The sequence below is a fragment of the Solanum verrucosum genome, unplaced genomic scaffold, assembly GCF_900185275.1.
Source record: "Solanum verrucosum unplaced genomic scaffold, falcon-dt-bn FXZP01000176.1, whole genome shotgun sequence".
Classification (NCBI taxonomy): domain Eukaryota; kingdom Viridiplantae; phylum Streptophyta; class Magnoliopsida; order Solanales; family Solanaceae; genus Solanum; species Solanum verrucosum.
Genome location: NW_026020412.1, coordinates 1,789,612 through 1,815,539, shown reverse-complemented (window position 1 = coordinate 1,815,539; position 25,928 = coordinate 1,789,612). Strand labels below are relative to the sequence as shown.

The following is a 25,928-nucleotide window of genomic DNA, read 5'->3' as shown; positions in this document are numbered from 1 at the left end:
CCTCTTCCCTCCCCCTTTGACTTAACAATTCCAGATATTATAATATGTAGTAACTTTTTTTATGTTTTAAACAACAATTATAGTTTTGATAATTTCGTTCAAAGAGAATTGCTCATTGGCGTGGATCTAGATCGAGAGTTGAATTTTGGATTTTCAATTGGTAGGTATTGTTTTTTTATTGTTGAATTTTTTGCTCCTTTCGCATTTTGTTGATTTCATGATGTTTTTTCTTATTTACGGACCCTCAAAATGCATAATCATATTAGAATTTGTATTGTTTCGATTGGATGATTGATTCAAGTGAAAGTGGTGGTGTATAGGGATTTGGGCTTGAAATTGTATAAATATGGGGGTAATGTCAAGGAAAGTAGTGCCTGCATGTGGTAGTCTCTGCTTCTTTTGTCCATCATTGCGAGCAAGGTCAAGACAGCCTGTTAAACGCTACAAGAAGCTCCTTGGAGAGATTTTCCCCAAATCACAGGTCTATTTCTTCTTTTTTTTACTCATGATATCATCTTCACTCTTTTGCTATATTCACTATCTCTTATTGCAGGATGCTGAGCCAAATGATAGAAAGATTGCAAAACTTTGTGAGTATGCTTCAAGAAACCCATTGAGAATACCAAAGGTAAAAATAAGTTTTTTCTTCACTTATAATTCACTACTTCATCAAATTTAACTTTTTGTAATTTTGCTGCTATTCAACTTCCCAAATACCGAAGAAGACCCACTAAAATTTGAAGTTGGGACAGAGTATTGTATTTTGCTTTTAAGAATTTGTTGAAAAACTGATTCATGAGAACTTCAATTTTTCCCTTTAGTGCTCTTCTTGTATTTTAAGCTATGTTGCAAGGACTCTCCAAAAATGTTGCTGCACCCATATTGGATTCTCCAAAAATGCACTACTTTTAGGGCATCCTTCACACACCTGTTGGCAACGTAGATTTTAAGCATGTTTGTCCTGTGGGCAACATTGTACTTCTCCATTCACAGGGGACAATTAAGTCATCTTAGTGATTTTTTTTAAAGGGGAAATGCGTTTTGTTATGCTATTATACCTTGGATGTTATGTTCAAGGTACATACTTGAGAGGATTTTATTATCTCAAATTGCAAGTAGTTTCTAGGAATTCAGCGTCCAAATTTTTTTTTTTTTTTTTGCAGTAATGTTCTAAAATAAGAGTTCAAAATCAGGTCATGAAGTCTCTTCCATAGTTTAATTTTACTACAGAGGTCTTTTTATGTTTCATTCCCTCACTTAAGGCATGAGAGGGATTACTCTGTAAGAAAGGTGAGCTCACTCCCTCCGTTAAATCATTGAAGTGAAAAAATATCCGAACTCCATGTGTCATTCATATTCATCCTGATATATAGATAAATTGTTGCCATGAATTTCTACCTATTAATCAGAATATTCATATTGTAGTATTGGGAGTTATGAAGTTTCATTAATTTCCATGTTTGGAAAGCTTTCTTGGTGTCTTGAGTCTCCTTAATATGTGTATACTAATGACTGATCAACGTGATTCAGATTACCGAATACCTGGAGCAAAGGTGTTACAAAGATTTGCGAAATGAGCACCTTGGGTCAGTAAAAGTTGTTACAATGATCTACAGGAAGCTGCTATCTTCATGTAAGGAGCAGATGTAAGTTTGAACAATTAATAGAAGTATTTGTGTACCTATAGCTCAAAACTAAAATCAGTTTGAATGTCCTACTATAGATTTATCTGCATTTACTAGACAAGGAAAGGATAGGAACAAACCATAAGTTTACTAAGGCTCTTCTCAGTGCTAAGCTTAGATGGGAAGATTAAGCCAGATCTTATGCCTTTCTAGGTGCATGGCTACAACTATTTGTGGCAGATGAAGTTGAACATGAACAGGTGATAAAAAAGGAAATGGATCTTGCTTATCCAGAAAAGGAAAAAATGAAAAAAGGAAACAGAAAAAAGGGAATGAATTCTGGAGAACAATATGGAGAAATATGGATCTTCTATATTTTTGTTCTCTAAAATCTATATGTAGAGAAGGATCATCACTAGATTGCTTGGTTAGTCTTTGGCAACAGTGAAGAAAGTAGACGGAAGAGCTTTTTTTGTTGTCCTCAACTGCAAAGGAACTACAAAGGCTCTTCATTTCTCATATGCATACGTTAATGTACAGTGCTGGTTTTGCAGCCCCATGGTGTAGTTCTATAAAGTTCCATTACACAAGAACTTAGAACTTAAAGAACGGAAACCCCAGCAGTAAATTCATCTCCCTTTGTTCCGGGGCTGTTGATAAACCTCAACTGGTTATCAAGAGTTATGTGCCTGAAGAAAATCCACATTAGATCTACCCGTTTTGATAGTGTTCCTGTCCTTGTCTGAGAGCATTAAAAGAGTTTGGAGTTGAAGGGGAGCCTTGGAGCAGCGGTTAAGCTGTCTTCATGTGACCTATAGGTAGGCCACATGTATGAGATTGTTTTAGATCTTTTCCCGCTTTCCTTTTTTTTGAGAAAGGTAACTTTTTAGTCTATATATCCACATGTATACTACATCAAAGTGTAGTCCCCCTTCCAAAATTATTACAACCTAGGAAAACTATTTGTACTTTTTGTTACAAATTGTCTAAAACATCAATAATATTTCAGTCTGTCCCAACACTTTTTGTTCACACCAAAAATAGTACAAAGCCAGGCAGTTCATCTTAAAATTCGGCAGATTGTTTTGCTTTCCCTTAAAGCATCTTTGATTTCTTTCCTTCCACACTGTCCACCATATACAAGCTGGGACAATCTTCCATCTCTCCTCCTTTGTTGTAGTATTGCCAACTCTCATCCAGAACTTCGATACTCCTTCAATGTTCCTTGGTTTCACCCAAGTGATTTTCCTCAGACAAATAAATATTCTCTATAGCTGGTCTTCCCATTAACAGTGTAAAAGAAGATGAGTGTAAAAAAAGATGGTTGATTGTCTCTGTTTATTCTTCACATAAGTAACACCTGGAACACAATTGGTATTTCCTCTTCTTCATGTTTTCATGTGTCAGTACTACTTCTCTGGTCAGCAGCCATGTGAAACAATACCTTGTATTGAATTTTTGTCCCCCATTTCATCTTCCAAGGCCACTGTTCGATCCTGTTGTTTGAAGCGGTGAGGTTCTTGTATGCTGAGTTCACAGGGAAAACTCCTTTGTTGCCTATCTTCCATATAGCAGTATCTTCTTCCCCAGTTAGGCTGTTGAAAGGGGCCAAGGTGTTGTAGAGAGCACCTATCCTTTCCCACTTTCCTTGGTGACTTGTATTCTTGCTTCCTGTTGCCTTTGTTTTGAGCACTGATGTTACCAGAGATCTAGTAGGTTATCTTGAAACTAGGCAATGAATTATAATACTGAAAAACGATTTGCAACTCTGTAGATGCCACCTCAGATATGTCTAGACACTATTCAAGTAATAATGCTTAGTTGTTTCCTCGGAAATTTCTGACTTGAAAATAGGCTATAGGGTATCTACGATGTTCTAGTTGACTAAGTAATTTTAGATGGAAATGTTTCTTCTTAGTTAACATCAGTATCTATGCATGTGATATGCAGTTTTGCATTATTGCACTGATACAAACGAAGTTCTGCATACAATATTTACTCAAGTTACTTTTGACTTTGATGCAGTTAGAACAAAATGTAATTGTTTAAATTTACAACTGCAGGCCACTATATGCTGCTAGTCTATTGGGGATTATCCGCACTCTTTTTGAACAAACACAGCATGATGAAATGCAGATTTTAGGTTGCAACACTCTAGTCGACTTCATCAATTGCCAGGTTTGTATGCCTAAGGAAAATAGATGGTTAATAAACACGGATATCATTCCTAGGAAAGACTATTTTGAAGTAGTTGTACTCTGCTCATATAATTTGAACCAAGAGCGTAATTTCTGAAGATGGACTTGGGTAATATAGCTGCCACTGTATAATTTGATCATGAATCATTGTGTCTCTTACTGATCTGTCATAATTTTGGAGTGGCTAGCAAGTACTGATGTCTGTTAGGATTTTGAAGAGTCCTACTTCGACCTTTTAAGGGATGAGTGGTCTCTTTAATATGTCTTGGGCAATTCTTACCTCTTGAGCTAGCTTTTGGGGTTGAGTTAGACCTGAGGTCCATTTCATTAACATGGTATTAGAGCCAGGCCCACCCAAGTCTTGTTTCACACAATATGGTCCCCCCATCATATATTATCCACGCTTCAGATGTCTAATCTGGGCATGAGGGGGAGTGTTAAGTCCCACATTGGTGGGTGGGAGGCAAAATTTTTCTCCTTATATGGTCTTGGGCAATCCTCAGTTCTTCACCTTTTCAACTAGCTTTAGCTTTAGGAATTGAGTTAGGCCCAAGGTCCATTTCTTTAACACGATATCAGAAAAAGCTCCATCCCAATTCTCATTCCCGATGTTGGCCCCCATATTAATGGTCCACACACCAGATGTCTAGCCCTGGGCATGAAGGTGTTTGTGTGAAGAGTCTCACATCGTCCCTTTAAGAGATGGGTGGTCTCCTTAATATGGCTTGGGCAATTTTCACTTCTTGAGCTAGCTTTTGGGGTTGAATTAGGCCCGCGGTCTATTTTAATAGTGTTGCAAGTACATTGTAATTCCACGAGGAGGATGTTACTTTTGATGAATGAAGAACAATATTAGTATTGCACCTACTCCCCCCAAAAAGGTCAAAGAAGTTATGGTATTGCATATTCTATCCTGGATTTTGAATGTTTTTAGTCTCTATTGGCTTCTATAAGAGGCTTAACTCTAAAAGAAGCAAGGGGCAGTTTTGGGATTTTATTTTTGGTGGTTTGAGAGAAGGAAATGGAGTGTGGTTTTGATAAATGGATTTAGAAGAACTTGGAAAATATTTTGGGTTTATGCTAAAAAGTGGATTCAAGTTCTCTTGCTTCTCCTTGTTAAGCAGATGGATGGTACTTACATGTTCAACTTAGAAGGCCTTATACCTAAACTGTGCCAACTAGCTCGAGAAGTTGGAGATGATGACAGAGCCTTGCGCTTGCGTTCTGCAGGAATGCAAACTTTGGCTGTCTTGGTAAAAACTCAGTCTCTCTCTCTTTCTGTTGCTTAGTATTTATTTAATTATACTTGCAAAATTCTTAAGTACCCAGAACTTGGAACCACTTCAGGTGTTTGGGGTGTTTTCTGATATTCGGAATTACTAGATCTTGGTGACATAGACTAATGATAGTACCTTCTTTGAAGGATTTATCTGCATTTGTTGTTTCACTAAGGTCAATATCTTACCACTTAATCTCAAATGTAGCTTATTCTTGCAGCTCCTGAATCAGATACTAGGATGTTATGTACTTTAGTTGTCATCACACAGAACATTCCCACGACTGTAGGAGGAATGAACAAGCTAATTACTCTTTACCTTTTCATATGGTGGCTTTGTCTCAATACTGGACATGTCTTGGACCAGTTAGAACCAGGAAGGGCCCATGTCTGGTGATAAAAGCTTGTAATGTGAATCCCTAATTAGCACTTCCTGATAACTAGTCTTATATTGTTAAGGACTTGAGGTACATGTGTCACTGTATTTTTGTGTGTTGGAGTTATACTTATATGTCGTGTTTTGGCAGCTAATTTTTCCAGTTTACATCAGAGAATTATCAAGTAACTGGAAAAATTTCAAGTGTATAAAACTCATCCTTCGGGGATATCCAATAAAATTGGGAAGTTTCAAGTGTATACAACAGTAGCTTAACATAGCGCGGTAATTGAGAGAAGGTGCCATTTTGTTTCAGTACTTCTACTGCAGCTTCTATAACTGAGATGAGAAGCTTCTTCCATGATGTCTAAACATTAGTTTCTCAAGGAGCAACTTAGAGATTACCCTTTCCATTTTTTTAATTAATTCACTTGAATGTAGTGCATCCAGAGATGATTCAAAGTTTGTGAAGCGAACAGATAATGGATAGTAATTAAATCTAGCATGAGGTTCAGTATTTGCTAATAAGGTTAAAATAGTAAACAACTTATATGCTATGAAGCTTATGGGCCATTTCTCATCATAGCTACACATTATTGTTTTCGTGTTTATCAATTTTCTTGGAAGTTCAAATATATTTTTGATTCCTTGTATTTCTCTAATTTCTCTTTAGGCTACACTGTGGAGTCTATTCTTTTCCTCTTTTGACCTTTCTCCACATGTGTTTCATTTGCTTTTCTTTTCCCACTTTTTCTTTTAGGTGTGGTTTATGGGGGAGCAGTCTCATATCTCCATTGACTTTGATCATGTAAGATAATTTCAATATTACTCAGTTATTCAATTTTCAGATCAAGAGATACTCCAACTGCCAATTGTTGTTTCTAATGTTGGATGAAAACAATGCAGATTATTACTGCAACTTTGGAGAATTACATTGACTTCACAGTGAACCTAGAAAATGGACAAGACAGTAAACAGTCTGAACCTTCAGAACAGTGGGTTCAAGGAGTGTTGAATAGTGATGATCACAGCTCATCTTTCCCTGATATGAGCAAGAAGGTTTCCTCCTCGCCAAATAGCATGAATGCAAATATAAAATTGACATCCTCAATGTAAGATTATACGCCTAAAATGGCAAAGTTCTTTTCCTCTGGCTGACAGTATAATGGATTATCTTACTTTATATTATTGTCGTACTTCAATCAGAGAGACAGCCAAAAGCCCCTCTTATTGGGCCAGAGTTTGCTTACGTAACATGGCCTTACTGACAAAAGAAGCAACTAGTGTACGGCGGGTTCTTGAACCTCTTTTTCATAGTTTTGACACTGAAAACTATTGGGCGTCAGAGAAAGGACTCGCCTGCTCAGTGCTCATGCATTTGCAGTGCCTGCTAGAGGAATCAGGTGATTCATGGGCTCCTTGTTCCGTTTCTTCAGCTGAGATTAATATTTGTGATTGGTTTAGTCATGTTGCTCTTTCAATTTTAGCTTAATACGAATTTTGATCCCAGGTGAAAATTCTCATTTGTTGCTATCCATCTTGGTCAAGCATTTGGATCACAAGAACATTATCAAGCAGCCTGACATACAGATCAGTATAGTTAATGTGGTCACACACTTGGTAGAAAGTGCAAAAGAGAAGGCTTCCGCAACTATAGTTGGTGTCATTAATGACCTGATTAAACATTTACGGAAGTGCATGCAGTATTCAACTGAAGCATCTAGTCCAAAAGATGGATTAAATACTTCTAACTCCAATCTTCAGTCTGCCCTAGAGAAGTGCATATTACAGCTCTCAAAGAAGGTTTGTCTTTGATAATTTGGTTTCAATTGGCTGCACGCATGCATTGTACTCTGAAGTTTTCTTTTCTTTTACATATGTACCTAAATCCAGCACGAAGTTGACAATGAAGTAAATTGTCTTCATCTAAGGTTACTTGCAATCCACTATCCTTTATTCTGTTCCATATGTTCTCAATGTTTTTTTTTAATGTGTGTTTGAGGAAGCAACTCACTTTGCATATTGACAGTTGAAGTTGTGCCTTTTTGCTTTTAGCTTCCAGTGCTGATTAAAAATTGTTTGGACCAGAAATACATGCTTATTAGACCTATGAGTTTCACAATTTGACATTTTTCTTTATCAAGTGTAAGCTGATCCTGATTTAATAATTTTCAGTGTGTACTGTACCCAAGGAGAGTGCTAGTTTTAATAACTACAAGTGAATAAAAGATAAACATTCTGTACCCAGCAGCCTTTTCTTTGCAGTTTGTTTGGCCTACTTATTCACTCTATCCCCATAATGAGGCCTTTAATAGAAATAGTGATCTTTTGCATTTCCTAGAATCTATACCAGTAAGTAGTTTTAAAGCTCTACTTGGACTCAGTGTAAGATTTGATGCAACTGGCACTATTTGAAGGTCAATAGATGTTGATGTTTTCAGTCAAAACTGTGATGATAATGAGTTGTTCAAATTTGATTATAATTTCTGGGAGTAAGTTCTTTCTCTGGGTTTAATGTTTGTCTGCTCAATTTATTTTCTTAGTTTTTTGCTAAAGCTGCTTGCTATTACAAGAACAACAACAACAACAACATACCCAGTGAAATCCCACTAAGTGGGCTTTGGGGAGGGTAGAGTGTGCGCATACCTTGTTATTACCAAGTACAATTGATTGCAAGCATCAACATCCTATTTGCCTCTGGTAGAGTGCAGGAACCAAGTGCCATTACATGATGAATGCTGTATTTTTATTGTCTCTTATAAGTTATTAAGTTTAGATCTTCATTTGCTTATATACACAAGCATACCCTGTGATTTTATGTTTTAGGTAAAGGTAGTGTTTTTATTATGACATCTGTCATTAGCAGGTTGCTGATGTGGGCCCTATACTTGATATGATGGGCATGGTGCTAGAGAACATTCCAGCTAGCACCGTCGCTGCTAGATCAACGATTGCAGCTGTGTATCGCACAGCACAAATTGTTTCTTGCATTCCAAATGTGTCATATTACAGGAAGGTAACTAGAATCTGTTGTTGTGCTCCTGATTCATGGTTTTGTAACTTTTATGTAGTCCAAATGGTATAATCTGCTCTCAATCACCCTCAGGCTTTTCCAGATGCTCTCTTTCTCCACTTGCTCTTGGCAATGGCACACACTGACCATGAAACACGAGCTGTAGCACACCATATATTCTCCACTGTGCTTATGCCACCTGTCAGTCCCTTGTCATCTCTACATAGTAGAACTTCTTCCCAGAGTATTCTAGTCCAATCACCAAGGAAGTTGGCTAAGGTTAGAACTAAGAGTTTCTCCGTTCAAGATAGAAATACAGATGGAAATGGTTCTAGAGATGGAGAAGTGGGAGAAGAAAATGAAGATGTCAGTTGCCATTCACATCAATCTGGTGACTCTCGATCTCAAAGTCAATCCTGTGGCTTCAAGGATGCCCTACCTGACAGGAAATCTGTATGGAAGAACTGATCTCTCTTCTTTTATTTGCAAGAGTTGCCCATGAATTTGTTTTCCTTTTAAGGTATTTAAATGTCTAATCGTCTGAAATACTTCAGGAGCTCATTTCGCTTCGGTTGAGTAGTCACCAAGTGAGTCTTCTGCTTTCATCTATCTGGGTTCAGGCAACACTGACTGATAACACACCTTCCAATTTTGATGCGATGGCCCATACGTACAAAATTGTTTTACTTTTCATTCGATCAAAGGTTAGATCCCATCTTTTTTGTTGTATACAAACATTTCTCTGTTCCAGTTTTCAGTATCTAGTGGCAAATCATTGACCATAGAAATGTTTTCTTTTCTTTTTTCTTTTGCACAAATTATTTTCTCCAAATAAATCTTTGACAAAGCTATTTTAAAGGCTACTCCAAACTGTTATAAGTCTTGTATTGCTTGATCTCCATCTTCTATGTCGTTCTGCAACTGTTTCATCAACCACATGATAGTTGGTCTTGCTAATTGCAGAATTCTAGTCATATGGCGCTTGTTCGGTCTTTCCAGTTAGCCTTCTCTCTAAGGACTATTTCGATGGATAAAGAAGGTGAGTTGGGTTCACTATCCAGTTCCACCATCTTACGAACTTGGGGAGCGCAAGCTTACAGTTATTTAGTTGGGGTCAGACATAAGTTTTGACATCAGTAATACGACCTAATAAAAACTTCAATCACTTCAGAAGTTCCTGACTGGGTTGTCGATGATCAATACTGTATCTTACAGTGAAATTTCTGGTTTTACCAGCATTAATGTCTTTGGTGCAAATACTGACTATCGTTTTACTCACTGATTACTGAAGGAGGTTTACAACCATCTCGAAGGAGGTCTCTATTTACTTTGGCATCATATATGCTCATCTGTTCAGCAAGGGCGGGCAATCTCCCTGAACTAAGTCGTGTGGTTAAATCATCACTGACAGATGAAATGGTTAATCTCCCAAAACTCTTTGTGTTTATGTTCTGTTTGTTGGATAAGTAGTTGATTTCTTCCAATCTTGCTGTTAGGCCTAATCTGATCAGCTCTCCATGTTTTCTAATATATATAGTTTGTTTAAATTCTAATCATGTCATAAATGTTTGGTTAAATAGGTTGATCCTTATCTTAAGTTGGGAGAAGATGTGAGGCTGCAAACGGCATCTGGTAGTGAAACATATGGTTATGGCTCACAGGAAGATGAAATTGCAGCTTTGCAATCCCTGTCAGCAGTAGAGTTAAACGATGAAAAATTTAAAGAAATCATTATGTTGCACTTCACATCTAAATGCGGAATATTGTCAGAGGTATTAACTTTCTTAGCTTTCTCAAACTTTTGATGTATGATGCAGGTTCGCAACCTCATAAGTGGTGGGGAATCTTTGTTTGCTTGCAAGACAGATTTATACACGCTAATGCTATCTTTTTGTGTCATTAACAGCTAGTTTGATTTGCTTGGTCAATACAATTATGATAGATAGGGAAGATTGTTTCAAAATAGAAAGAATGATGTAGGCAGCACTAATGAATCTTTCTCCTTACATTTGTACTTTTGGCAAGGAATCCACCTTTTATAGGTAGTTTGGTAAGTTTGATGGAAGATTGTGGTTGACTCGGGTTGAGTCATAGACACTACTTGTACATTCTTTTATGACACTGACTTGATGTTGTAAGAGTGAAGTTTATCAACTTCTCTAACTTCTTGTTTGGTTCTAAATCGCTCCTTTGTCGACTGATATAATAACATTGTGTCAATATAAGATGATTCAAAATGTTTCCTGAATTCTATGAAATTAATATTCATTGTCCACATACTTAGGCATTATTCTGAATAGTTATCATCAAAACTGGTTATTAAATCTTTTTAGTGTCCAAAGCGAACTATTGGAGAGTCTCCTTCTCTCAGACTCGCTAAACTGCTTCCATTAGTTTTCTGCTACTGAACGATGAGAGTATTTTATTGGAGCATAATCTGCTCTAGTTACAAACATGTGTGCCACTGTTTATGCGAATTCATAGGAAAATGGATCCACTGTCAATATATTCTCATGTTTTCCTTTTCTGTAAAAAGTCTCTGGGAATGGAGAAACTATTGGTAGGGAGCGCTTCTTTAATGGGCACTAGTTTGCGTGAATCTGGATTAGTCGGGCTAGTGGGTTCTTGATACCAGATGGTTATACCAAAAAAATCCCTCTTATGGATCTTAAACTATTAAATAAATGAGTTTCTTAGTACAGGATTTGTTCTCATCTTCTTCTAGAACAGGACGTTTAATCTTGGCTACTGTTTTCCAGGATGAGTTACCAAGCATAAGAAAACAACTCCTGGAAAGGTTTGAACCAGACGATGCATATCCACTTGGGATTCCTCTGTATATGGAAACGCCTCACCCCTGCTCTCCACTTGCTCAGATTGAGTTCGAGACTTTTGATGAGGTTGTAGAGGAACCATTTTGTGTATTTGAGATATACATTTATGATTTATTTATGTCTAGTTGGTTACTATTTTTTCTTTTTGTGATGTCTTGAACTTTCTCCCACCCCAATGACATGACTTTCAAATATGCTTTCTAAGAGAGGTAATTGTGTTTCTTTACTCTATCAGGTCATGGCACCACCTTCCCTCATAGATGAAGAAACAATTTCAGATGCTAATGGAAGCCAATCAGGTCGAAAGACATCTATGTCTATCAATTCCCTTGACATTCTAAGTGTTAACCAACTTTTGGAATCGGTGAGTAACTGCTTTGAAGAACATGTTCAGGAATATTTGTGGAGTTGTTTATGTTCTAGATTAGTCAATGGTTCGGCTTACTTACATATTTTGACATTTAAACTTTGAAAATCCACTTGGTCCTTGCATCATTTCAACGAGACTACAAAGGGGGAAAGATTAGAGAAACATGTTTGTATACTCGTCTTTACGGGGACATCTATGGTTCAGCCTATCTCTTGTCTTCCCATTGGTGAGGCATAGTTGCCAAACAGGACGAAATTGAATGATCTCCAACGCCCCATTGTATCTGTGTTCAGGCATGACAGTGGTGCCGATCAGGATACATGACTGAGTCTTCGTGTTCCCGGGGCTAGACCTCGCATTCGCGAGACTTGGTAGCTTAGTGGGCAGCCTTTGCTGGGGAACCCTCGTGTTCATGAGAAACTAGAAAAAAAAAATCTGCAATGTTCAAATCACGTTTTTCTTGTCTAAAACTCACCGGAGCCCCTTGGGTCCCACTTTGAGCCATACTAACAAGTACCAAAAGAAACATATGAACCTATGAGAAGTTTCAAAATATGATGGTATAAATACTCAAAACGAGGGGGGTAAGATGTTACACCTTAGTTCAAGGGATTACGAGTAACCAACAAATCTTTATTAGGTGAGATCTAAATGCTCTTGAAGGTAAATTTTATGATGATTTTGACTAAGAGTTTGTTTTCCATTGCTGCTAAAAACTACTTATTTTTAGAAGCACTTTTTAAAAATAGCTTTACAGAAAAGTGCTTTTGAAAAAAATAAATTTGTGTTTGTCTAATTCATTTGAAAAGTGCTTTGGATAAACAAATTGTGTTTGGCAAATCTTTTTTAAAAGGTGCTTTTGAGAGTCAAATTACGAAAAAGGGCAAGTATCAATGTATATTTAATATTAAGATTATTTTATAGAGAGAAATATTTTAAATATCTATTACAAAATTTTAATTAAATTTTATATTAATTAAATTAAAATGTACATATTCAAATTTTCAATCAATATTATACATAGATAAATAAATAAATTAAATTAAATATTAATATAATAATAACTTGATGATTTGAATATAATTACAAATATCAAGAAAAATAAATTTAAAAACCATTCCACAAATTAAATCACTACATACAAAATATAATATTATTTTCTTAAAAACCATTCTACATAGAAAAAATTACTCGTGCAAAAATGTTGTTGTTACCTTTATTTCTATTTTGTAAAATAATACGTAAAATAATATATAAAATAAAAAAAATAATATATAAAAATAAAAAATAAAATTCTTGAATGATACTTAACCAAATTTGTGAGATATTGTAATTAATTAATAAGGGATATATTGGTGAATATGTATATATGGAAGAGGTATTTTAGTCTTCAAAAAAATAATTTTCTACTTCTGCTTCTGCTTTTTTTAAGAAGCAGAAATGTTTAGCTTCTTCCCAACCGCAGAAAATCTGCTTCCGCTTCCATTTAAAAACAGTTTTTAAAGATTTCTCAAAAAAAAAAACAGTTTTTTTCTTAAAAAAACACTTTTTGCCTCCCAACAGCAATGCCAAACAGGTTATAAGTATATATATAACTAGTAAAATTACCCACGCCTTGCACGGGAATTTAATATCACAAAATTTATAAAATAATACTTAAAACCTATCAGTGACTAAAACTAAAACACTATATTATCTTACACACAAGATTACGTAGTAACGAACATTAATAATGTAAAGGAAAATGGTAATTATAACATCTTATCATTTATCCTTCAATCAATCATCTTTAATTTGATTTTATAATTTATCCTTTGCTTGCGGAAGTGCTACTATTTGATATTTTTGGGGAATCAAATGAATATCAACATGAGATATTAAATTTTCTAATAAATAAATAATCGTTGGTAAAGGGATAAATAAATTTTAAAAGGTTGAAAAAAAGTTATCACATGTTCTAATTCTAACGTGTAGAAAGTTCAGCCCTACCTTTTGAATTACATATATCATCCTTGAACCCATGTAGAAAGTTTATTAATTCTTGTCTTCTTTTCCTGGTTCACTTCGCACATCAAGGTGCGATAAAGTTTTTAAGGTCTTTATGTCCTTACAATGACATACCAAAATGGAATTTTGTCTTCAAGAAATAGTAGTATAGATCTTTAAGGAATTTTTTTATTGTACCTTCAACAATTTCAGTAGAGAAAACTTGTGTGAATACTCAATTAACATGTGTTATTTACTCTGTACTAACAAATACTTAAAACAATAATTTTACAGAAACATAAACAACAAAGTTTAAAACATGTACTCAAAAACAACAATTAATAACATAAGCCTAAATTAATGACTATAAAAAAACATACCAGGATCTGTAACAATAGAATGAAACAAAAAGGAAAAAATCGAGTCCACTAAATGCACAGTGTCTCTTTAAGAAAATTATTCCCCTCTAGTACTCGAGGTTTAAAAGAATAGATCCTCTCAGGATAGAACGATTCAATTCAACTGTATTGATTCAAAAATAATGGTGTTAGTGAGTCACTCAACAGGAGCAAAGTACACGAATATTTAATTGTGCAGAAGAAGAAGTAGTTTAGAATTTTGGTTGTTTAAAATGAGAGGACATCCCCCTATTTATAGACAACAAAGGGTAGTGTGAACAAATGCTTATTGTTCCTTATTGGAAAGGTTACAACTCTTCGGAAAAGTTACAAACCTTTCATAAAAGTCACAACTTTCATAAAAGTCACAACTTTCATAAAAGTCGCAACTCTTCATAAAAGTCATAATTTTTCATGAAAGAGGAAGGCTAGTTTTGGAAATAAATAAATTAAAAGGGAATCTTGGTTTGTGGTGGCGCCACATAGGTGGACCTATGGTTCTCTTTTATATATATATATATATATATATATATATATATATGATTATGGTCCTAGGAATGATGAAGGAAAGGCTATTCTAGAGTTTGTTTTAGCTTATGATTTACACGGGGTATGTTGATGTTGTTTTAGCTTATGATTTAGTGAGTGAACCATATTCAAATGGATTTATCCTTAGAAGAAGATATGATAAAACCAAATGTACGAACTGTAGGGTCATACCCGGAGAAGCTATGACCGCCCAATGAGGGTGGTTGTCTTGATGCACAGCGTAAGAGTATAGTGTTAAAAAGACCTAGCAAGCTATCAAGAATTCTGTGGTAGGCACTAAAAGACAGCGTTGAAGAAGCGCTACGGAAAGGAGTTAAAATGGGCCATAGAAGGCAAGAAAGACATCTCGTGGTAGAAAATATCAAGTTGCATTAAAAAGCAACAAGTGAAGTGTTAGGTGTGTCTAGAGGTTTAATACCTCGATCACTAGAATTCTGGTGGTGGTGAATCACGAGGTGCAAAGAGTTATTTGAGCCAAAAAAGAGTGGTATATAAAGTTACTAAAAGTAGAAGGCTGAGAAGCCTTTGAAGAATATACGAGAGCTAAGAAGGGAAGTTAAGAAGGCTATTTGTAAAGCTCAAGGGAAAGCCTTAGATGGGTTGTATCAAAAGCTCGGGACGAGAAGGGATACAATGCTCAACTACTGACTCCTTCCGGAATTGCATTATCAGAAGCTAGCCAAGAATGGCCGTTAGTGGACACCCACCACTTTCTACCGATTAGAGAGGCTCTCTGTACTTTTATAAAAGATACTCACAGGGGCTAGAAAGACTTGGTCATAGGAATTTAGAACATGTAAAACGTTTTGTCTAGTGCACATCCTTTTGTTGATCCCTCATGTTATCGATGTCAAGTAACAAAGGAAACATTTAAAGGAGGCAACTGATGTCAAGATACGTGAGAGTCATGGTGTCACCTTTAAAAGTGTCTATGCTTTACAAGAGCATTACCTAAGAAATAAGGAACTTTTAAGGCTAGGAAAGGATAGAATTCCAATGCCTGATTGAATTTCTTCACAAACAAAACACACCACATGATCTCCTGATGTCTGGAGCAGGTGGCGGTGGGGGGACAAAGGAGTTTTTTCTGAAGTTGTATTATGAGAAGCTCTTCTTAACCTGGTAGGGATTGCCTTTCCATATATCTCAGTTTGGCTCCTTAAGAGAAATAGGAGTTTTTTCCCAAGTCATATTTTGAGAAGTTCTTAACCTGGGAGGGATTGCCTTTCCATATACCTCAGAGGTTCCTTTGTGTATAGAAGATGGGGTGTCATTCGCAAAAAACATATCTTTTTTTTTTTTGGTTTTGTACCTTCTGATATACTTCTTGGATTTCAGTGCTTTTGCCCAGACATTCAGTAAAACTTTATTACTTCATCAAAAATAAGAAACTAAAAATTAAGAAAAGGAGGAGCTGGGATAATGCTGTAGAAAAATAAGTTCCTGTAAACAACTATGACTTGGGAGAATTTCACTTCTGATGATCTCTAAGTTAAAGAAATTGAACAGCTCATGTTACATGTCATTCCACATGCATAGTTACTTGGTAATTCTTTTTGTTTAACATTTTCAAATTGGCTGTGGGACTGTGAACTATAAGATCAGTAGCATGTTCCTGTATAACACTATCTCTTGCACATGTAGGTTCTGGAAACTGCCCGACAAGTTGCAAGCTACCCAACTTCCTCTACACCGATACCCTATGACCAAGTAAAAAATCAGTGTGAGGCCCTTGTTACTGGTAAACAACACAAGATGTCATCCCTTCAGAGTTTCAAGATGCAACAGGAAACCAAGGCATTAATATCCTACAATGAAAATGACAGGAAGAACCCTTCTTTACCAAAGATGGTGAGAATCACTCTGTTTGTCCCTCTATCAGTTGGTCTATCCAAGCTTTTTTGTGCTTGAATGATATATTTGCTTATCATAATGTATTTTCTTATAAACTGGATAGCTAAATAGCTGTTAATTGATAAATAGAGCTTTAAGTGCTGCAATATCCTGGGATGCAGCTTTATTGGTGACTAGTCTTCCCAACAAAAAAGTTACAGTACAAAATGTCAGAGGATTTATAGCATTCCATTAAACTTACCTGCCAGCATATAACTTTGATCACACCAAACTATAGGGAAGTTGAAGAGCTCTTCTTTCTCAAATGAGATTGAAGTAGAGAGCTCCATATGTGGAATGAGCAGAGTTCATTCAGATCCTCTAACATATTCAATCTTTTTTAGTGGTTTCCCGAAACTTTAGAATGTGAGAATAAATATCTGAATATGTGAAACTTTTCAATGTCGTTTGGCTCCAAGTATCCAACTTCATAGGATTCGTACCATGAACGTCCAGTCTACTTATAGATATTGATTGTAGGGCCTTGACATAACTGAGAATTTGAGGTGTTCAGATTTGCTACCTCTGTCCCATATTATGTGATGAATAGACGAGATAAACGTGGTGCTTAACAAGCACCAAGGTCTAATACAATTTTTTTTTTGATAAAGGTAAAGTTGTATTCCTGAGGGTATGCTGGCAACCACCAAAAAGATTTACATCAGTGACCCAAAAAAAACCAACTCAAGAGAGCTGCTACTAAACTTATAAAGAAGAAAAAAAGTTTAAAATCTGTCCAGCATCCTCTATACCCTCCTCTTTACACCAAAACAAGAAAGTCTTCATACAATGCCATTTGATCTGTTGCACTGATTCTGCAGTATTTTCAAGACCCCTCTTGTTTCTTTCTCTCCAAATAGTCCACCATAAACAAGAGGGTATCATGTCCCAAGAACCTCAAGAAGTCCAATAATCCACTCAAGATTAGGAATTATTGCTTTCTGAAATATTAGGATTTCTTGTTTCTTGTTCCTTAGTTGTGCGGTTCATGTTTAGTAGGATTATATTTGTAGTTCTAGTCAAACTTGGTTTGTTAGTAGTGTTGAAGAGTCCCACATCAGGTGAAAAAGGGATGAGTGATCTCCTTATATGGTCTTGGGCAATTTTCCTCTCATGAGCTAGCTTTTGGGGTTGAGTTAGGCACAAGGACCATTTCTTTAACAGAATGTCAGAGCAGGACCCACCCCAATTCTTGTTTACCAGTGTTGGGGCCCCATATTTAATTTCCCATGCTCCAGATGTCTAGTCCTAGGCGTAAGGTGGTGTGTTCAGAAGTCCCACATCAGATAAAAAAGGTATGGGTGGTCTCCTTATATTGTCTTGGACAATCCTCCCCGCATGAGCTAGCTTTGGGATGGTTGAGTTAAGCCCAAGGTCCATTTCTTTAACCAGTAGTATGTCATTCAAACTCATTCTCAAAAAAAGTATGTCATTCAAACTAGGATTGTGAGATAGTATTCCGTTCCTACGAGAATCCTTGTTCCTAGTTTAGCTAGGATAGGGTTTCCTTAACCTCATCAATTTTACTCATTGTAAGGCCTATTTAAGTGCTCATTCTGCTGAAAATAACATTGGTGATCAGTGTTTTAAGTGGCTGCTTCAGAAACATGGTTAAACATTCTTGTCCTTCTTCTTCCTTTATTTGAAGCTTCTCACAGTCTTGCGGGATGGAGGAACGTGTGAATATAAGGTTCTTCTTCATTATATATTCTTCTTATGTGAGTTTGAAGAACGCTTATGCTAGTTTTGTGAAAAAACATTAGTGGGAGTGCTTTTGTTTCTACTTTCTTTGTGCTTGAGAGGTGCAAAACCTCGAAAGTACATGACTGTTACCTTCTCAAAAAAAAAAAAAGACCTCGAAAGTACATCAGTTTTGGTATTAGAGCCCAATTTTAGAGTCTTGATTTGCTATCTTGGTCATCATATCGATGGAGAAGCAAGTAGTAGGTTTGGGACCCTCTTCAATCGATGATCAATTTCAGATTGAGAAATTAAGGATCAATAGCCCTTGAATGTGAAAATAAAGAAATAAAAGTGCAATTTGATGGTTTGATGGAATCAATGGAACATCAGAACTGGTTGAATATTTGGTGCTTTAGAGTCAGCCACCAAATTTGCTATATCTCCTACAACGTTCATCACTGCCACCCCCAACAGTACAATATACTGCTGCAACATCCCCCACTTCAAAATCCAACACTTCAACCACGAGCAAGCATCTACAGCAAGCTGAAGAGCTTGATGCTGACCAAGTTATGAGAGTACCGAGACGCCATGCTCAATATGAGAAAATTTCACACTCAGAATATTCAGATAATCAAGGCTGTAAGGAGGATGAAACTGATGAAGCTCAATATCAATGTGATAGAAGAAACCCCAAAGAAGGCCACACAACAATCAGGAGATGTATCAACGTGATGATATTAAGCATGAAATTTCGATTGCGATGGCAAATATCAAGATGATGAATTCATTGATTGACTTATAATTATTGAGATCATTTTTTTTGTTTTTTTTTTTTTTTGATGAAGTAAGAGTTGTTAATAACAAAGCATCGTGGGGATGCAAGAATTACAAAAGTTGAATAGGCAGCTCCTAGGAAGGACAAAAAGGAACCTACCATAGAACAAGGGAGCTGCCAAATTCCAAAAGGAGATCAGGGTTATACACAGGTGTAAGATTAAGCCAACAAAACAGTAAAACTAAACATTTGGCCTTAAGTCTAAAGCTTGCAGTTGATGTACCATCAAAACATCTTTGATTCCTTTCAAACCATAAACACCACAAAATAGTAGCAGGAACCATAGACCGGATCTTCGTAATAGGTTTCTCAACTTGCCAAGAATCCAACTAACAAAAACTTCTCTGATGTTGCTTGGCTTAACCCACTGTAGACCAAAAAGTGATAAGAACATAAACCACAGATCTGTAGCAACTAAACAGTGGATGAACATGTGGTTAGCTGTTTCTGAGCTGCAATTGCATAGATAACATCTATTTGCAAGTTGGAATCGTCTTTTGCTAAGGTTGTCCTGGGTTGAGCATGCATTTTTAAGGGCTAGCCAGCAGAAAGCACGACTTTAGGGGGTAATCTGATTTTCCAGATAAGCTTCCAGGGCCATTGATCAATCTGAGCTTTGTTAGAGCTAAGGAGCTGATAGTTACTTTAACGGAATAAATGTCCTCACTGTTGTTTCCCCATCTTAGCCTGTCATTGCACTGATGGTTGATAGCACTGTTGTAAGTGCCAAGCATAGCCATCATATCTTCTATATCCCAGTCATTGGGGTTCCTTCATAGGGTTGAGCACCACACATTTCCTTCCCAGTTCTGAGCTACAGTAGTGTCTGGATTAGTAGCAATTGAGAATAACACCCAGTTACCAGAGACCAGTTCTATTTTCCGTGGGAAAATGAGATCTGAATCTCTAATCAATATACAAGCCCAAAGGAAGCTGTTTCTTCTCATTGTGTCCTCATTTGAATCTATGAATCCCCCACAGTTATCTCCGATAAATCTGAGACTTCTTTCCTACTATTCATGCAACAGTATCCCAAAATCCCTAATCCATCTAGTTCCTGATCCTGTTCTTTCTGATTGAAACAAGTCGCCGGAGACCACCATTCAAGAAAGAGATGTCTCCAATTCTAGTACCAGACGCCAAATTGCACTCTCTGCCTACTGTCTCGATGGTAGTTCAAACAAGAAGAAGTTGTGACCCATAGTCGACACCTTCACCCCTGCTGCTGTTAATGACCAACGAGAAGTGAACCATTTTTGAATAGACTCTAAAGATGGGTTAAAGACTTGAAGCAAAAGGGATTATCAAAATAACCCACTAGACAGCAGGTCAGAAGTTGAGAACTCGTATTCGCAGGCCTGCCTGCCATTGCTCCGTATTTGCTGCTTGGATGTAGGTCTTATATGGTGAGACAAATCTATGAGAAGCTGGATTATTATTCCCCATGATTCTGAGGATCTTAGCCGCTACTTCTCTCCAGCCCAAGTTGTACTCCTCCGAGATTATGATAGCGGATTTCCTTTCACCATTCCATTAGACAAATGAATGAATCACCCGTAAGCATTGTAATTTTGGTAGACCCTATGTAATAAATTTTGTTGCTTCCTTCCCCATCTTTTGTATAAGTTACCTGCTCCCATCGACACCTGCTGTAAATTCTCACAAACCCGCCACAAATTGTTCTCGTCTATCTTAATCTTGCTGGTAAATAGATTGCTCCTTTCAGAGAGGAGAAACCATCTATAAAAACCCTCACTAACATCTGTAATAACAAAATATTTGATCCCTATCATGACTTCCAGATTCTCGCCCATACTGCGTTGAGGTTGAGCCTATGAGAGGCGTCACCGGAACTAAGAAATGAAGAAAAGTGTTTTGCGGTGATCAGAAGGACCACCGGAGTAGCTCCAACTAATTCAAAACTAGCTGTAGTGCATTACCTCAAAACTAGTGCCTCGGAGCTTTATGGATTCAATTACCCCAAGAAAGGGAAATATTTTGAGATTGTTTATTATAAAGAATTTTCTGATAAGAAGGTCAAGCTTGTTGCTCTCAAGCTCAGAGGTTATACGGATCAGTATGGTGGGAAAACCTCAAAAGGGATCGAGAATTTGATGGAAAAGCATGGATTCACACTGGGGAGAGGATTAAATGGGAATCGCACCAACAGTTCTTGCAAGAGACATACTAAGAGGATTCTTAATTGAATTTCATTCATTTTTTTGATAAGGAACTCATTATTCATGGATGAGTACACTAGAGAATTTGAAGATCTGAGGCTCAAAAGTGTTTTTAAAGGACAACCATCCTGCATAATTGCTCGATATTTGACTGGATTAAATTAGCCTATTGCAAATGTGATCCAATTGCATCCCCAAAAAATCTTTGGAGTTGTCAAACTAGCCAAGATTGTACAGACACAACAAAGGCAAGCCAAAGCATTTTCTTCATTAACTACCATTTAATTGCCAAACACTTTAAACTAGGTGAGATGTAGTTCTAGCTCGACAAAGCCACAATAATCTAATGCAAAACCAAGTCTAGAAAGTTGAAGGGAAGCCCATGACTTCAGGAGCTATTCTTAAAAAGAGAATGCCATAAATGTGGAGGATTTTAGGCATATACTAGCTGATTGTCCTACAAAAATGTGTTCTCCAACCTTGAAGGAGCAACCAAGGAATAAGATGATTATGAAGAGCAAACATGCTGATAAGTTGAAAGAATTAGAATATAGAGATGAGGGAGAATACCTTATGATTCAACATGTTCTTCATATAGATAAACCAAGGGGTAAGCATGGTTGTAGAAAATATCTTCCATACACGTATAAAAGAAGAGTTTGTATGCTCATTGTTGATTTTGGAAGTTGTACCAACGTAGTTTCTTACGAAATGGTTACTAAGTTGGGATTCGACACAAAGCTACTGCAAAAGTCATACAAGATGAGATGGTTGAATGATTGAATGAATGTGCAAGTTAATAAACAATGACTTTTTTCATTCTCTATTGGAAGGAAATAGAAATATATAGATTTTCCCCCAATAACCGGATACTTTTGTCGGTAAATATAACATATTTGAGTCCATCCATAAATTGATCTTCTTTCCTATAAGTTATAGTCTTAATAAGAATTGTTCCGTCTACTTTTAACTTTTAAGACCTATCTAAAAAGAATCCTGTGTGATCTAATGCCTATGGATGCTTTCCACCTTCTTGGAAACAATGTTGTCAAAGGAACGCGTAAGCCCTAAAGTGAGGTTCAAAACACGTTGAGCGCTTCGCCTCGCTTAATGAGCACTTCAATGTCATCATCAAGACTATAAGACAACTTTTCTTTCTTCAGCCCATCTCTACCTCTCCTCGTACCTACTATAACCAACTTTTTGCACTTCCTCACTAGGGCGTCTATGCATCTCCTCTTAATGTTCAAACCATCTCAATCTTGCTTCCCTCATCTTGTGCACCACCGAGGCCACTCCCACTTTATCTAAAATATCCTCGTTCCTAATCTTATTGCTCCTTGTACCCACACATCTACCTTAACATCCCTATTTCCATGACATGTCTTCTAAACATGGGAATCCTTGATTGGCCAACACTCTGCCACATACAACAAAGTCGGTCTAAACACCACTTTATAAAACTTACCTTTAAGTTTCGGTGGTATTTTTTATCACACAAGGCTCTGGATGCAAGCCTCTACTTCATCCACACCGCACTAATATGATGTGTCATATCATTATCGTTATCCCTACTTTCATGGATTATAGACCCAAGATACTTGAAACTATGTCTCTTGGGGATAGCCTGTGTGTCAGGCCTCACTTCCACACCTGCCTCTTGCATTGAATCACTAAATTTGCGCTTCAAATACTCTATTTTGGTCCTGCTTAACATGAACCCTTTAGACTCTAGAATTTGTCTCCACACCTATGTCATAGTAAATAACATACACCAAGGCACCTCATCTTGAATGGACCGCATCAATTCATCCATCATGTATCTGACCCATAAATCTTAATTCAATTGAAGCAGACCATGATATGTACTTGCTACTTACCCTTCAAGTTCAGTGTGGTAATAGTAGGAGAAAATGAAATGGAGGAAAAGGGTATACAATTTTCTATGGCTGATGGCTCTGATTCCATGTAGAATTAGAGAGAATATATAATAATTACAAGTGAATACAATTTGGTAAGTGTCTAATTACGAAATCAAATCAAATCAACCAATTAATAATAAATCTTGTACTATTTTAACAGTGACAGCGTGTTGCGTTTCTTAAAAAAAATAATTGTAATTGTTTTGCAATGGCAGATAGAAAGATTTTTGGAAAAAAGATTTGGGGTTACCAGACTACACTAAATGACGGATCATTTGACTAAAGTTTGTTGGGCTACTTTGCCTATCCTTTTCTGAAGAAAGGCACCAAAGTTTGACTTCACTGATAATTTATGTCAAGAATCACTAAGTTTTATTTTGGATAGTGAAATTATGAAAGAGGTGTATAGTCTATAATGATTTTTCAATAGCCAAATGACCCTCTTATCTTCTCAATATTTTAAGAGATTTTAAGGCACTGACCGATTTAGAGTAGAATATTTCTGTAAATTCAACATGATATGGAAACACCATCAGGATGGACTATTCTCAGTAAATAGGGTGTACAATAGAGGGCTGTCTGAAGTCAGGAAGTCGACAGGACCATGGACGTCTGTATGGAAGAGTGTAGCACCAACTAAGGTGAATTGCTTCATCTAGCTAGTTGACAGTACAGCTTGTTTGACTCATGAAGCCCTACAAAAAAGGGGAATCTACATTGCTTCAAGATGCTCATTATGTAGGAGGCTTTAGAAACAAACAACCACCTTTTCCTACATTGTAGAGTTGCACAACAAGTGTGGGTTTTAATTCATTAATTTGGCTAAGGTGAACTGGTCTATGCCAGTGCATACCGCTGATCTTTTAAGTTGTTGGTTGGATTAGGAGGGTGGTAGCAAGAGCCAGAAGATTTAGAGGAAAACCGTTCCTTCCTGTATTTGGTGGAAAACAGTACTTGCCTGTATTTGGTGGAACAGTTGGAAGGAAAGAAATGAAAGGATTTTTGAAGCAAGGAGAGCTCATACAGAAGATCAAGTGGAAGGTCATCCCTTCTTTATGTTTTTGGCGTAAAGAATAATGTATTAGAAGGGGAAGTTCAGTTAGTAGACTTCGTAGGATTACTGTAATTAGTTTCTACTAAGTGTAAATTTTCTGGAGGTGGCGAACATGCCCTTAATGCAAAGGAATACGAAGTTACCAGTTCCAAAAAAAAGTATTGCTAGAAATTCAAGTATTTAGGACTTCAAAAATAAGAAAACTGATTCCATCCATTTGGTCTAATTTTCTTGTTCTAGCTATGAACTATGTGGACTTGCTTCTATCTAGCTTTTGATCAATTTTTCTTTTGCTAAAACTGTGAGTTAGCATTTCAATAGATCATAATATTAGGACTTTATCTAGCCTATAGGTATTTTATAGGGAACCTTTTATGCTGTACATTATTTCTTTACAGAATATATATTTTTATCTCAAGTTTATAATTAGCCTAATACTACCACTCACTGCATAAAAGGTTTACTTTGAGATCATGCAAATCTACTTGACGTCTCTCTGGTTGAATCTAAATCCGCTTTGGCTGAAAGTTGGATCATTTCGATCCTACTAATCTAGAATTTTCATTTAGCTGAACTATAGAAGTACAAAAACTGGAATAGCCTTGCTCTCGCAGAATCCAGATTAGCCAATTTTCCTAAAACTATCTAAGGCATTCCGTTGCACATCAGTGGCCATGTAAATGTATGTATTAGCTACATGGAAAATGATGATCAATGCCCCTGTAATGGTTTCCAGTACATCGCTTAACTTTGATGAGAAAATTCTACAGGTGACACTGCTTCTGATGTGGAAAAAAAAAGAGAATGGTCTGTTAAAATAGGGATATCACTTTATTTATTTCTGTTGTGTTATAAATGTTTTCCTCAAGATCCTGCATATGGAGAGCATGGTCCTGAAATGTTAACGAGAATTATAAGCTGTTCCCTTTTGTGCAGGATATGGTGCTTCACCAGGATCTACAATTAACAACAGTTGAATCAACTCATACACAAAACTCTCTCTCTTGTTCTCGGGAGTATGGACAACAGTCCTTTAGGCTGCCACCTTCAAGCCCCTACGATAAGTTCTTGAAAGCAGCAGGATGCTGAGTTTGATGTTTTTACTTACACGTAGCTTCTAATACTTGTAAGTATTGTCTCAAGCATGTTCATATCTCGTCGTGCTCACCCAAAGAAGTGTCTTTCTAATGTAATTTAATTTGTATTGAGTTCATATTAATGTGAAGTGTGTAAGCTGGAAAACATAAGCGGAAATAATATATGAGAAAAGGAAAAGAGAAAGAAATGATGGTCTGTAGTGTCTTTCTACCTTTTTGTATCTTTGCTGAACTGGTATGTCTATAAGTGATGATCACATGGAAACCGTTTGTATCTTTACGAAGGGGACATTGATAATTTATGGTTTCTGGATGAAGTTTTCCAGGGTGTGTTTGCAACAAATTTTCAACGTATCCAAAATAAACTGCAATGACAAACAAGATTTTATTGGTGAATATTTGGATGCATAATTCTACATATTTCCTTGATTCTCTCCTCTAAGAATCTCCATGATTCGAGGGCTCAAACAATGTCCTTCTCGAACTTACGATGATGAGGACCTCCTTGTGATATATTTGGCGACACACTTCGTCTTTTCAGGTCGATCTTTCGAAAGAGCTCTGAACTACATAGTTGATGCTGGATTACACTTGTTGCAAATGCCTTTACCAACTACCAAAGGCTTTCTCCAATGC

The 25,928-nt window shown here is 36.6% G+C and overlaps 1 protein-coding gene across 4 annotated transcripts; it reads left to right on the top strand.

Moving 5' to 3' along the window:
* The first annotated feature begins 320 nt into the window (after positions 1-320).
* LOC125840623 (protein SEMI-ROLLED LEAF 2) lies at positions 321-25,524 on the top strand. Of its 4 annotated transcripts, XR_007443755.1 has the most exons (20): positions 321-481; positions 554-628; positions 1,531-1,646; positions 3,689-3,803; positions 4,948-5,076; positions 6,236-6,283; positions 6,382-6,587; positions 6,682-6,878; positions 6,986-7,278; positions 8,339-8,491; positions 8,582-8,941; positions 9,043-9,192; positions 9,452-9,527; positions 9,780-9,907; positions 10,069-10,260; positions 11,248-11,388; positions 11,558-11,686; positions 16,270-16,476; positions 25,132-25,355; positions 25,405-25,524. XR_007443755.1 is itself a non-coding variant. In XM_049519586.1 (19 exons), exons 1-19 carry the CDS (start codon positions 347-349, stop codon positions 25,282-25,284), a joined length of 3,003 nt encoding a protein of 1,000 aa, XP_049375543.1. In that variant the 5' UTR covers positions 321-346; the 3' UTR covers positions 25,285-25,405. The 4 variants fall into 4 exon arrangements, 3 of the variants coding, with proteins under 3 accessions (XP_049375543.1, XP_049375544.1, XP_049375545.1); XM_049519586.1 differs by having other exon boundaries at positions 25,132-25,405; XM_049519587.1 differs by lacking the exon at positions 25,405-25,524 and having other exon boundaries at positions 8,342-8,491; positions 25,132-25,398.
* The last annotated feature ends 404 nt before the right edge of the window (positions 25,525-25,928 follow it).